Raw genomic sequence first — 14,792 nt, 5'->3', positions numbered from 1 at the left:
ATTCAGAGAGTTGTGCAACAATCACCATGATCTAATTTCAAAGACATTTTCATCACCCCTAAAGAAACCCTGTATCTATTAGCATCATGCCCCGTTTTCTCCTCTCCTTCCAGCCCACAGGCAAACCAGTAATGTACTATCTCTACGGATTTGCCTATTCTGGACATTTCATATCAATGGAATTATACAATAAGTAGCTTTTTGTGTTGGCTTCTTTCAATCAGCAAAATGTTTTCCAGGATGATCCATGTTTGGGCATGTATCAGTCCTTCATCCCTCTTTTATCACAGAATAATAGTCCATTGCAGGGATACACGACATTTAGCCACACATCCACTTATCCATTTATCCGTTCACTGAGCGGTGGTCACTTGGGTTGTTTCTACTTTTTGGCCATTATGAATGCTGCTCCTATGAACATTTGTGTACATATTTTTGTGTGGACATATGTTTTCATTGTTCTTGGGTATATACCTCGGAGTGAAACTGCTGGACCATATGGTAAGTCCACGTTTACCCGTTTACCCTTCTGAGGAGCTGCCAGACTTTTCCAAAGTGGCTGCGCATTTTACATTTCCACAGTAGTGTATGGAGTTTCCAATTCCTCCACATCCTCACCAACACTTGTCATTGTCTTTTTTATCTTAGCCACTCTGGGGGCTATTTCACTGTGGTGTGATTGGCATTTCTGTAATGACTAATGATGTTGAACATCTTTTCATATGCTTAGCAGTCATTTGTAGGTCTTTGGACAAACATCTATTCAAACCCTTTGCCTATTTTAAAAATGGGTTGTCTTTTTAAAAATTTATTATTATTATTTTTTTAATGTTTGCTTATTTTTGAGAGACAGACCATGAACGGGAGAGGGGCAGAGAGAGAGAGGAAGAATCTGAAGCAGGCTCCAGGCTCTGAGCTGTCAGCAGAGAGCCTGATGTGGGGCTTGAATGCATGAACCATTAGATCCTGACCTGGGCCGAAGTCGGACACTTAACTGACTAATCCACCCAGGCGCCCCATCTTCTTTTATTGTTGAGCTGTAAGAGTTCTTTATTTAGGGTACAAGTGCCTAATCTGATATATGATTTGCAAATATTTTCTCTCACTTTTGAGGGTTTTTTTTTCACTCTTTTAATGGTATGCTTTGAAGCACAAACATTTTAGGTTTTGAAGAAGTCTAATCCATTTTTTTGTTGTTTGTGCTTTTGGTATTACATCTAAGAATTCTCTGCCAAATTCAAGGTCATGAAGACTTATCCCTATGTTTTCCTTTTATGATTTCATAGTTTTAGCTTTTACATTTGGGTCTTTGATCAATTTTGAGTTAATTTTTGTATATGGTGTGAAGTAAGGGTCCTACTTTATTCTTTCGCATGTGGATATCCAGTTGTCCTGACGCCGTCGAAAGGACTATCCCTTCCCCATTGAACTGTCCTGGCATCTTTGTAAAAAAAAAATCAACTGACCATAAATGTAAAGGTTTATTTCTGGACTCTTAATTCTATGCCATTGATCTACGTGTCTATGCTAGTACCACAATGTCCTAATTATTGGACTTTTGTTGTAAGTTTCAAGATTGAGAAGTATTGAGCTTTCCAACTTGGTCAAGACTGTTTTGGCTACTCTGTGTCCCTTGCATTTTCATATGAATTTTAGTGGTTTATTTTTTATATTTAAATCATCACTCCATTTAGAGTTTGAATGTTGGCCAGTCAGTTGTTTAGTTATTTTAACATAATCTAAAAAATAAACTATCTTTGAAAAATCATTTTATTAGGGTTAAATACTTCTATTCCATACCACAGACCTGTCTACTCTTTGGCCAGTAACACAGATTTAATTATTTAGGGTTATAACAGCTCTTAATTTCTAGACAAACAGATCTCTTCTCATTACATTTCATTTTCAGGTAATTTACTGGCTATTTTAATTTGTCTTAATATTTATTTATAAGTTTATTTATTTGGGGGGGAGGGGCGGAGAGAGAGGGAGACACAGAATCCCAAGAGGGCTCTGTGCAGAGCCCGACATGGGGTTCAATCTCATAAACTGCAAGATCATGACCTAAGCCAAAATCAAGAGTTGGATGCTCAACCTCCTGAGCCACCCAGGTGCCCCTGTGTTACTTTTTTTTTTTTTTAACTTTTTTTTACATTTATTTATTTATTTTTGAGAGACAGAGAGAAACAGAACACAAGTGGGGGAGGGGCAGAGAGAGTGGGACACAGAATCCGAAGCAGGCTCCAGGCTCTGAGCTGTCACAGAGCCCGACGCGGGGCTCAAACTTACAAACCATGAGATCGTGACCTGAGCCGAAGTCAGAAGCTCAACCGACAGAGCCATCCAGGCGCCCCTCCCCTGTGTTACTTTTTAAGATGAACCTCAAAATCATAGGTGGTGCGCCCCCCTCCAAAATCAAGATACTTATTACTGAAAATGCATTATATTTATAGATTAACTTCTGAAGATCTTACATTTTTACAAATACTACATTTGCTCATTCAGGGCCATAACATTTCTTTCCATTTATTCAAGTCTTTTTATTAGGTCTTTTAGTCTTAAGAGTTTTTCCATATAGGTCCTCTACTTTTATTTTGTTTAATACCAAGATCCCAAAGTAACACTTACATGTGAAATTTTTAGCCCTACACAGGTCTTAGGTACATTCCACGAGATTTTTAATTTTTGGTTGTACTGCAAATGGAATTCTCTTTCTCATTTTGTTGTCCTGGTACACAGGAAAGCCATTGGGTATTAAATATTTACCCTGAAACCATTCATCACACCTATATACTTAAGCTATACAGCCTGAGAAACTCAGGTAGGAAAAAACCCCCAGAATTAGATTTTCTAAATAGCCAAGTCATATCACTTGAAAATAATGATAAAATTTCCCTTTTCTTTCTCAATGTTTCATACCCACTTCTTGTCTTGTGTGTTATAGCATTGGCCAGAAATTGGAGAAAAATGTTTCTGACTTTAGTAAGAATGGTTCGAATCTGATCTTTCACTATTAAATAGGAAGAAGGCTACTGGTTCCATTCAGAAAGACTTCTAATAGCAAGGAAATATCTTTTTGTTCCTAGTTTCCTAAAAGACACAAAGATTGGATTTTTAAATTATATCACAGTGCCTTTTTCAGCATACATTTAGATGACCAGTTTGCTCTCTTTGACCCAGTACTGTGATGAACTGTGCGAATGTATTTCCTAAGACCGAGCCACTGCTTCCTTACTGAAGAAAACTCTGCTTGGTAAAGGGTCAGGTTAACTAGCTTTGCTGTGTATGCATCTTGCTTTCTGCTTATGCCACATAAGCCCCTCAAGTGCAGGGACTGAATGTTACGGTTCTTTGCAACTCCCGTAAGTACCGTACAAGGTACAGTGTTATTTTCAACCTTTCGTTGAATGGATGTTCGGTAAATATTTATCGAGGGCCTCCTTTATGCCTAGAACTCTGCTAGGTTCTAGCAATATCAGGATGAACAAGACGAACTCATTCTATGATCTCATGGAGCTCATGGTCTAGTTTTGCGCACACAGTAAACACTGGATAAATGATTCAACAAATAAACAAGTACATGGCCCCAAGGGCCCTATATAATACCATACTCTAATTTAAGTTTCCTGAAAAAAGTTACTCTCAGATAAGGCTTTAGAAAGAACAAATAAAGGTAATATCACTGTCTTTGGGTCTCCCAGTCCTTATCCAACTCAAACAAAAGCTAGAAAGGGGAAAGTGTACTCGTGGAGACCGAGGAAACGGAGGTGGCCTTTGGCGTCCACAGTAAAGCCAGGTGATGTTATCAGAGTGTGGGTTTAGGGAAAACCAACATTTCAAAGAGCTTAAGAGGAAATATGAAGGGAGAAGAGTCTCCTGGGCTTATTCCAAGGCTGCCAAATGGTCGATATGCTCCCCTCTGTCGGAGGAAGGGCCAGAAAACTGGGGCAGGTGCCCCACCACCACTGAAGCAGTCAAAGGTGGCGACGGGAAAGTGAGTAGAAAGAGCAAAACAGCCACCCTTCAAGCAGCTCTTCTGCCTCTTCTTGCCACTGCCTCCCTGATCTCCCCCTGTGGCTCTAGGGACTTCTTCGGGACAGACAGCTGCTCTGGAAGGCGTGTGGCAAGAGCAACAGCATCGCAGTGGCTCCTCGGCCCAACTGGGGTGGTGGATCGAGGCTGACAGTCCTCCAGGACCCGGGAAGGCTCACTGGGCCTCGGGACCTCAGTTCCCCTCCTCCTCACAGCTTTCCTTAGGCTCTCCCCTTGGCATGGGGTGGGTAAGCAGAGGTCCGGAGAGAAGACAGGGCCTGCTCCCCACAGGATGTCTCTGCCCTGGAAGAAATCAAGAGGGCTCTGAGCTCCCAGCCTCTGGAGTAGGATTCCTTACTTGGTTCTACTTGCCATTCCGTAAATATGAGCACCGGAGGGCAGGAGCAGGGATATTTTGGTCTGAGCAACAAAATGCAGAGAGCAGTTCTCTCAAGCGTACTCTCCTCCAACCTCCAACATGCCCCACCTCAAAACAGAAAAAAAGTTCTATGTATACAGAGGGAAAGGGGGAAAGATTTACTTTCACAATAAAGAAAAGTCAACAGGATGTTCTCCAAAGCTACAAATACACTTTTTCAAACAGTAAATATCTCTATTAGCAGCACGATGCCAGTTGGCTAATTCTGTCTGTCTCAGTAAAACCTTTCCAAAAAAGCTCCTGCTCTTGTGTAATGTCTATTTACAAAAACAGCTCTTTTGCATTTTCAATTTGCTAGGTTTCTCAATCTTTTGCTTCCCCACCCCCTCTGCTGCAGAGGCTGAGACAAGAGGCAGGCCCAGATGGCAGTTGGGTGGGGATCCCCTGGTCACCCCAGCAGATCCCTTAGCCCCGCCTTCTTTGGAGAGTCCTCTGCTTCCATTACAAAGATGAGTGGAAAGAAGCTGAAACCTACACATTCTTCCCTGGTCTTCACCTTGGCCTCTGGAATTCATTTCTGCTGAATGTGAATAAGCCTCGGCCTGGCTTGGGGGTGGCAAGAACCCTGAAATGATTCAGTCTATGCCACCCCACACTTTCTGATGGATCACAGTTTTGGGGGCAGGGAGGAGGTGAGGGAGGTGAGAACGGAGGGAGGGCTGAGCAAAGAGTAGGCGGCAGCTGATAGTGGCTGAAATCCTGGCTCCCCGGGGAGTGGTCTGGGCCTGAGTCACTGTCTCGGCAAGAGCAGGAAGGTGGGCGAGAGGCAGCAGCTTCTGAAGGCTGGAAGGACAAGCCCCTCCCCCGTCCCGGCCCTTCTGTTACCCTGTCCTTGGGTCACTGCCTTCCCTGGTCTGAGGCCCCACCAAGGCTATCACCACCTTGACACTGGGAGAGAGAACAGAGAGCCGGGTGCCGGACAGGGCTTCTGGAGAGGCAGCCGGCTCCGGCAGAACAGCTGCTTGCTGGGTGTCATCCCCTCTGCAGGGCCAGCTGGCCATGATGCCAACCGGCCACACGAAGTTCAGCCTGAGCAAGGACGTGAGAGACCCCATCACAAGGGGAAATGAACTGAGCTGCAAAATACCCATTTCCAGCACCTCTGACCACAGCGCCCCCTCTCACCCCCCACCGCAGTCCTTCCTCGAAATTAGCCACATCTAAAACCAGAGCAACACACACTACCCTACTCGCCACCAGTCCGAGGAGGTATGTGTGTGTTTAAAAATAAAAGGCATGACTCTGTGACTTGGCTGACTTGTCACTTGGACTAGAACAGTCCCCCAGCTCAGCTGTGATCCCTTCTTCTCCACTGTTCCCCACGCTGACCTCTGAGAAGTTTAGACAGAATGAATCACAGAATGGTCAGTGTGATCTCACAGAACGTGAGATCACAGAAATCATCCAATTAAAGTGACCATTTATGGAGCATCTACTATTGCTGGTTTGGGCTGGGTACTTCAGAAACATCCGCTCATCTAAAGCGGTCCACTCCTGTACTCCTCACAAGAGACAGTGCGCTGGATAGGGGGGCGTGCTCTGGAGCCACACTGCTTGGCTTTAAGTCCTTGCTCTGCCAGCCGCCAGCTGTGAGGCTTCGCACAAGTTACCTAACCTTTCTGTCTCTCAGTTTCCCTGTCTATAGACTGGGACAATAACATAGCTATCATGTGGGGTCGCCGTGAAGGCCAAATGAGTTTAGTGCTCAAAACAGATCCTGTCGTAGGTCAGCAGCCTGTAAATACTGGCAGTAAAGGCAGTGGTGGTGATATTTTGATGATGAAGATCAAACTGAGGCCTGAGGGAGTGGCTCACACTCAGTTACACAGAGGTAAGTATGGTTAGGAAACCTGAAACAATTCTTTTCTGTTTGGGGGGCAATCAGCCACTGCCAGGCCCCCCAAGTGAATCCATTTGCCAACAATGAATGGGGACTTCCTCCCAAGTGGTAAAAGGATCTGTGACAGAAGTCTGGAGGCTGATGGAGCATCTAAAGGTCAAGAAAAGGGAGGAAAGAAGGCAATTCAGGGAGGGAGGTTGTTTGTTTATTTTGTAGCTCTTTAGAAAATGGGTTCTCCATGTTATAAAAGGGAAACAGAAGGCATTGCGAGGTGAAAGTCTTCTCCTGCTTAATCCACAAGCCGGAGACAAGCCTCAGGGGCCTGCTTTCCATGCTGATGGGGCCACGGTGGCTCAGATGCCTACAGACTGCGAAGTGCCGGGCCAGTTGTTTAGCTTCTGAGGCACGAGCTCTAATCTCATGTTCACTTCTGTCTCTTACCAACGAAGGATTGTACAAAGAGCTTTCAGTCTACCTTTTCTCTTATCTGCTGAAGGTTTGGAAGCAGAACGGAGGAAGAGGAGGAGGAAGAGGAGGAAGAGGAGGAAGAGGAGGAGGAAGAGGAGGAAGAGGAGGAGGAAGAGGAGGAAGAGGAGGAGGAAGAGGAGGAGGAGGAGGAGGAGGAGGAGGAGGAGGAGGAGGAGGAGGAGGGCTGAGATGGAAACTCGGAAACTCGCTCCTAGGCCCACTGTCTTGGGACATCCTCACCTACCGGCCGTAGGAGGCAATAATTCCCTTGCTATGAGCGGTGAGGTCAGCTCTAGTCGTGATGGCAGTCAGGCTAGGCATGACAAAAGTTAACAGAAAGTATTATAAAATATTGCCAACACTCAGAAAGTTAGAATACATAATAAATACTCCTGTATTCACCTACTGTTACCGCATTTACAATACTGAGCCACACTTGCTTCAAATCTTATTCTTCAAGCAACGTAACAGCTCAGATACTGTTGATGCTCCCTGAGTGTTACAGTCTGATTCCATTTCCTTGTCTCTCCTCATGACCTTAGCGGTCACCACGACCCTGAATTTAGTATGTATTATTCTCACCCTTTCACTACATTTGTTTAAATCCGTGAGCACAATACAGTATGGTTTTATAGGTCTGAACTTTACAAAAATAGCACAATATTGAATGTATTACTTTGAAACTAACTTTTTATGACCAGCATTCTGTTTCTGAGATTTGTCCGTGTTGATAGATATAGCTGCGCTTCATTCATTTTGACTACGTGTTTCATTATGTAAAGACAGCACACATAGGCTGGACATCTATGAACAATGAAGCGACTAATACTCCCCTGCACTCACCTGCTGCATGAGAGCTCAGGTTTCTCTGGGTGACTGTAGAAATCTCCAAAGTGATTGTATTGTGTCAATTTTTACCTCCACGCTCTACGCCACCCTGCACCCGATGCCAGTGGATGGGAGCTCCCCCTGATTCTCATCCTTAGATACTTGGCATTGCCAGACTTTAAAATTTTTGCCAGCCAGATGGCTGTGAAATGGCATCTCATTGTTACTTTAATCTGCTTTTCCCTGATTACTAAGAAACCAACATCTTGGTATAGGCTTTTGTCCATTTGGGTTTTCTTTTCTATAAAGTGATGACGTTTTTCACATCTATGGATTAAGTTCTTATAAAGTACATTGCTGGTGCTCTTCATAGTTGCCCCTTCCATATTTCTTATTATAACCCACGAAAAACAACTAAGTAAACCAACAACACGGAGTCATAGCTATTAGCTTATAGCCTGAATATTTGTAATAAACACCTAGATCAGTGTGTTTCTAAATGGGATCACTCATCAATCATGTAAACTGCTATACGTTATTCCAGTGTGTTTGCCCACAACACACCGGGTCCAAATTAGACATGGGATCAATTGAAATGCATCATTCTTTAAAAATGAAATAGAACATAATAGAAAATATAGGAATGCATCACACATATACCATGTGAAACTTTTATTTGAAGTATAAATGTTTTTGTGTGCTGCAATAATGAAGGTTTTTTTCTTTCCTTTCTTCTCCTTTTTTTTTTTTTTTTTTTAGGCTTCATGCCCAGCGCAGAGCCTAACATGGGGCTTGAATTCACGACCTTGAGATCAAGACCTGAGCAAGAGTTGACGCTTAACTGACTGAGCCACCCAGGAGCCCCTCAAAGGTATTTCTAACTGCAAGTTGTGGTCAAAAAGTTTTGGAAGCCACTGTCCAAGTTAGCCCCCTGGCTCCATTCTTCCTCTGGCCTGAAGTACAGACTGTTGCCAAATTAATCTGATTAACTCACTGATTTCCCCATGCCACTTCCTTGCTCAAAACCTTCAAATTTCAAAAGCTTAAGCTCAATGTCAGTCCCTCAGCATGGCACTCAGAGTACTGACAGTGGGGCCCCAACCGCCATCAACGAAGCCTCTACCCAAATCACTACTTGCTAAACCCAAGCTGGTCTCCTGACCATCCACCCCAAATACTCTTGATGCATTCCGTCTCCACACACCTTTTCCACACTATTCTTCTAATGTGGACCCCTCGCCCCCCACTGTAACAAATCACATCCTCTGAAATCTTTCTTGACGATGCCACACCAACATTTATTGGCTGTCATTCCTATGAATCCCGGGCACTTTCCAGACACTGGCTGAAGATAAGTTATCGATTCTTACAGCCTTCTGACTGTCCACCAGTATTAAGTATCAGCACAGGCCCTAGTACATTATAAATGTTCAATGAGCATTAAATCAACAAAAATTTTATTGAGCATTATCTGTGTGCAACATGTTATACTGGGTCCTGTTTAATGGACTAACTACCAAAATAGTGGGTTTGGGGAAGCAACAGCTTAACTGCCAACTCCAAAGCCACTTCAACACATGTACGTCAAGAGTGTAACACAGAAGAAAACATCCTTGATGAAGAAGCTGTGGGATTCAACATACTTGCCTCTTTCCAACTACTCCCAAATCTGGAAAGAGCCCCTTCCCCTCTCATTACAAACAGCTGGAACAAGAGTGAGATGTTTTACATTTGTGCCCAAAGCAACGTCAAATACAGCGTCTCACAGGCTCTTCCAGGGGGTCCCTGCCTTCTGGGCATGACCATGCTCTGTATAGAAGAAAAAGCCTGGGGGGAGTCTGGCCTGTCCGAAGTGAGTGGGAGGGCCACCCAAGGCGGGGAGGCCTCAGAGTACCACAAAGCTGACATGGTCCAGAACACCTGGAGGTCTGCAGGACACAGGACTTCCTCTTCACTTTACATGTGAAAACTGACAACTTCCTGTAATTCACTACCAACCTGGTAGTGTTCATACAGACCAGCAAAGTAAAATAGCGTCCTTTGGGACCCAATCAGCTTGGGAATGGTCTTCCACTTTTCAAGCACAGAGAATACTCAGATTTTAGTTCTAGCTCTCCCAGGTACTCCGTGAGTGAATTCTAATAACTTGTCAAAGGGAGATAATAAGACCCGAACTACATACTGCCAAGGATAGATGTGGGGACGAAATCAGATAATGGATGGGAAGGTAACTTGAAAAGGTGAAAGCACTATACGAATGCATGATAGCAAGAGTAATACTAGAGGGAAAAGAGATTCCACTGAGAACATGTTTGAAACAGAATGGATGGTTCAGACTAACCCAGCAGTTTACCTTCTTTCCTTTGTAGTCCATTAACTTCATTTAACAATTACGGACTAGGTACTTACTATGTGCAAACAGTGCGCATACACAAACGTGAAGAACTTGTAGATCCTGCCGCCATGGAGTCTGTGTGGGAGAGGAACACGTTTTTGGTCCCTGGAAGGATGTGGAAGTGCTACAGGAGTTCTATGCAAGTTCGGAAGAGGATAGTTTGGGGAGGGGGTGGAGAGGAGAGAGGAGAGAACAATCAGAGACAGCCTCAGGGAGGCGCTGAGGCCACTTCTTCCCTCTTTGATTTAACAACAGCACGCTTAGAGGCTCTTCATTTGAGGAAGTGGCTTATAGGTTCTGCACATTTTTATCTGAAAACTTTTCCTGAGTTGAGGCAAGCCAGGAAATGGAAAAAAAAGTGCTCATTCATACATTCAGTAAACATGCACTGATTGCTGGGAATACTACTAGGGATATAGTGATGACCAAGCCACAGTCCCTTTCTCAGTAACTTGCAGACTAGGGGGTCACTGACAAGTAAACCAACGATTCAAGTCCAGATGCTAATGAGGGTCAGAGCAAGGGGACCCGGCTCAGTTTAGTGGGGTGTGGGGGGCTGTTCAGGGGAGACCCTCAGAAGAGGCAAAGCCTGCCGTTATTCTGGAAGAATGAGTGCACCTTGGCCTGGTGGATGAGGCGGCGAGGGGTGGGAGCAAAGGGCATTGCAGCAGAGGAACAATGCATATAGAGGGGCAGAGGCACGAGAGGCCGGGGAAAGCTGAGACACAGGAGTAATGTGGACAGCCAGATCCAGAAAGGCCTTATAAGTTACAGCCCAGAGTCAGGCCTTTATCCTGAAGATGATGGGGAGGGCATATAGGGTGAGAACATGGGGGGGACAGGTCCCAAGGAATACCAATATTTAAGGGGCAGACAGAGGTAGAAGAGCCCAGAAGAGTCAGAAAACAATCATATTTGCATAGTCTCCATTTTTTTCACAACAGGCTTGGGTGGCAGCGTCAGCTTGGATTATCCATTCCATGTCAGAGGTGGAGAAAACAAGACCGAGGAAGGTTAAATGCCTGACCAGGCCACACTGTGAAGGAGGGAACCAGAACCTGAACTCAGCCCTCTACCTCCCAGCCACATTTTTCTGCACTGACTCTAATTTCCTTCATTCTGAGTCAAACCTCTGGATCCCTAGTATAGGAAGATTTCCTCCAGGACTACTTTTTTCCTTGACCTTGAACCCAAAGAGCATCAAGGCATGTGGTTCCAGGGAAGGCTATAACCCCTGATGACAGCGAAGCCAGGTAAATAAGCCAGATTCTTCTTAATTCTGTTGAATTCTCCCTCCATACAATAATAAAGACACATACACATAAGAAGAGAGAGGAGACCAGCAGAAGGAGAGGAGAGGGAAGCACCTGACTTAAGCCCAAATGGTGAATCAGTGATCTGACATATGAACATAAAATGCCTCCTTCCTCGCAGGGCACACCACTGGACAGCCTGGCTTAAAGACACGTGGGTGGTCAGTGGGTGAATGCATGGGTAGATGAACAGGAAGGCAGCAGGTACCCACAAAACAAACGGGGTGGGCGGGCTGCATGCACAGAGGAAGCGGGGAACAAAGACCTCTTACTCTTCATGCAAAATCCACAGTGTGCAAAGGGCATCAATATTGGACATTTCTCACTGTGACATTTTGAAAGCCTGGCCTAGCCCAGAACAATGGTTACCCTCTGGGGACCAGGGGCTGAGTGCCCCTAGGCCTTATTCAATGATGGCTTGGCATACCCCATGTGCTTGGTGAACTCGACCTTGGGCATCAGCCTCCCATGATGGCTCTACGTCACTCTGGTCTCTTCCCCCACTGAGAATTCCAGTCTTGGATGAATGGATGGATTCATTCTGGGAGCAGGAAAACCACTCCAGGAGTGAATCAGAAGGACCCAGCCCTGGTCCCTTTGCCAGCCATTGAGCCAGGAACTGAGTGTGATTGTGTGCCCAGGCGCCGGTGCTGTTCCCCTCTCAGGGAGATAGGGTCAGGGTCCACGTAAGAGATGACGTAGTCGCCCTCTAAAGAAGAAGAAAAAGGAATCTCAGCTTTGAGGGACAAAGCCGCCCTTTTGGTTCTGACCCTCAGTCCAAAGAGGTGCCAAGCTGCACATGTACTAAGAAGTTAATTCTACAGGATAAAAATCGCAGCTTTTGCTGAACAGTTAGTTGTCAATTTCAATTCTCTGCAGCCTGACAGACCTCAGGAAATAGGCTACTACTTTTTCAGAAAAAAGCTTCTTCAAGATGGGTGGGAACAGCATGCCTCAGATCACCAAGAGAATATTCTACTCTGGTCTGGGCTCTGTTCTCCTCCCGATTTGTGAAGAAAAGGCCAATTTATTTTTAAATTTGTAAATGCCAATGTAAGCAATATAAAACATCTGAACTTCCTGCTTTCTTACCTTGAAAAATTAAGCAAGAGAACTCCAACGATTCAAGGTGCAGCAGGCAAGAGGACATCTGTATCACAAGGCTGGGAGACCCAGGCTGACATTTTAAGGAAGTAATTCCTCTAGGAAAGGGAACTGAAGGATTGCTACTTTGCCCATCGTTAACTAGGTTATAACAAGATGGGAAAGTTAGCTAACTTTCAAGGCTCTAGCCCCGTATCGGCCTCCTGGAGCTAAGGTGGAGGGAAAAGGAGCAGTTCCTACTGGGGCTTATTAGGGCACTGCTCCAGGCTGCCCTCGTGTGCAGGCACCAACTGTCTAACGTTTGTCCATCAATCTTTGTCTAAGAAACAGGAGGGAGGAGGGGACAGAAATGGTTTAAATTTTGTATTACAGAATTGTCCTGAACACTGACTGACATTAGCTGCTTGTCGCCAGAGCTTAGTCTCCACTAATGGTCAAATGTGAGTCCGTTAAGAGCCTTCCTGAAGGATACTCTACTATCTTCATTCATTCATGACTAGTTATCACACATTTACTTTGTGAAAAGAAACAGCTAGACTATGAGGACAGAGTGGCAAACATGTTCCCGATGCTAATGGATCTTGGATTCCAAAAGGTTTGATTCATCTTGTACATCCCCGGGGGGGGGGGGGGGTGGGGTCAATGTATTCAGACAAGCAAACTACGGCTGGATCCTCTGAGGTTTCGCATTATGGATATGCAGGTCCTTGGGCCTGAAGGTAAGGCCCTTTGGGCAAACTGAGTCTTACAAAATAAATCAACCATTAAATATTATGAAGTATCTACCATGAACCTAGCACATATAGCACCGTACCTTCCAACTCTGGAGTCGTGACTCTACATCTCTGAGACTCCTAGCGTCTTTTCTCATGGCCTGCTAGTCCCCATAATGTTTAAGCTTACCAACCGCTATTTTCAAGAGAAAGCAGTGAGTGGGTAATGGCCCTGGAAATGATTAAAACTAGTCCAATCCCACACTGGGAGTGTGGGTGTGGGTGTTCAATTCTGGACCTTTCCAAAAGAGAAGCAAGTTTTGTCCTTTGAAGACTATCAAGTGGTGCAAAGGCTAGTCATCTGAAAGCGAGTGGCTTTTTGATCAGTGAATTGGGCCCAGACTGCCAGTGAGGGCTACAGCTCTGGGGCCGCGGGAGCGGTGAAAAGATGCCCACAGGGAGAAAGAAGGCATTTACTCCACCTCAGCGGATATTTACAAGAGGAGGAGACAGGAAAGTTCCTCACTTCAAGCAGCTGGGAAAAGACGGGACGAGCTTGGAAGAGAAAGAGTCAGGAAACAGACGCAGGATTCCAGGCCAAGGAGATCCCCCGCCCCATATCCCGGTGAGTCCTGCCGACAGACGGAGCCTCCGGGAAAGCACCGGAGGAAGGGCCCTCGAACGACCCTGGGTGGAGGGTCCGTGTGGGCAAGGCAGGCAGCGGGGGCGAAGGGACTCAGGTGGGCGCGGGCAAGGCGCACGGCGGGCCTGGGGCTCCAGCGGCTGTGCTGTCCCGGCCTCACTCACCAGCTCATGGTCCTGAACCTGGCCCTGCTGCCGGGGTCCTCGGCCGCTACAGGGTCCTCAGGGATCACTTCCGGATTCAGCCAGTCTCCAGGAAGTGACGTGAACCCCGCCCACTGTGCCCGGAAGAGGCGGGGGTGGGCGGGGCTCGGGGAGTTAACCCTTCCGCGGCGGCGGGCGTCCCGCGCACTTGCCCCGGCCCGCGACCTGGGGTATTGCCTCACGGGGCTTGGGGTTCAGCCTGTGCCGGCGGCGTGGGAACCCCCGGGTGCGTTTTCTGCCTGAGACACTGGCTTGTAAAATTCTCATTCGCTTACTACACGTGCCTCTTAACCTTGTTATTGCCTCAGTTTTTCTGTCTGTAAAGAGATTTCTAATCCAGAGACAGTAGCAGTATTTGTTGATGGGAGAAGGAGCCATGGGGTCATCTGAAGTCTGGGGAGACTTACATTCACTGTATGGTCTTTAATATCTTTGAAATTTTGTACCCTGCACATGCCTTACCTGTTACAAACAAAGAAACAAATGGATCTATTCCCTTCTGTGAGATGGCATAGGGCTCTGAATATAAACAGGTGCTTTTCAGGTTGGAAATGTTCTGTAGCTTTAACCAACAAAAGAGAAAAAAAGAGTAAGGATTGCTCCATGTCTCCCAGTCTTTCCCTCTGCTCCCCTCTACAGAACCCAGATGATGTGAATGGTCCCATTCTTTTTACTTGGTCATTTAACAAATATTCACTGAGCTCCGCAATGTGCCAGGCACTGTGTTAACCTAAAAGATACAACCATGAAAAAGAAGTAAGGATCCTGCCCTTATTCTCTCCCAGAGCTACTTACCTAGAGAGAGAAGTAACTG

The 14,792-nt window shown here is 45.7% G+C and overlaps 1 protein-coding gene across 2 annotated transcripts in view; it reads right to left on the bottom strand.

Annotated features, from left to right (window-relative positions):
- BIN3 (bridging integrator 3) overlaps positions 1-14,015 on the bottom strand; it is a 42,693-nt gene extending 28,678 nt beyond the window's left edge. Inside the window, exons 1-2 of one of the 2 annotated variants that reach the window (XM_042934591.1) lie at positions 13,940-14,015; positions 10,017-10,077 (exon numbers count right to left, since the gene is read on the bottom strand). Coding sequence is in view for 1 of the 2 variants with exons in the window: in XM_042934590.1 (XP_042790524.1) it covers positions 13,940-13,947 (8 nt within the window). In the remaining variant the exon portion in view is untranslated. The remainder of the gene's footprint in view (positions 1-10,016; positions 10,078-13,939) is intronic. The other variant, XM_042934590.1, reaches the window with a different exon arrangement.
- Between the last annotated feature and the right edge of the window lie 777 nt (positions 14,016-14,792).

Source organism: Panthera leo, chromosome B1 (genome assembly GCF_018350215.1).
Source record: "Panthera leo isolate Ple1 chromosome B1, P.leo_Ple1_pat1.1, whole genome shotgun sequence".
NCBI classification, from domain to species: domain Eukaryota; kingdom Metazoa; phylum Chordata; class Mammalia; order Carnivora; family Felidae; genus Panthera; species Panthera leo.
This window is presented reverse-complemented; position numbering and strand designations above follow the sequence as displayed.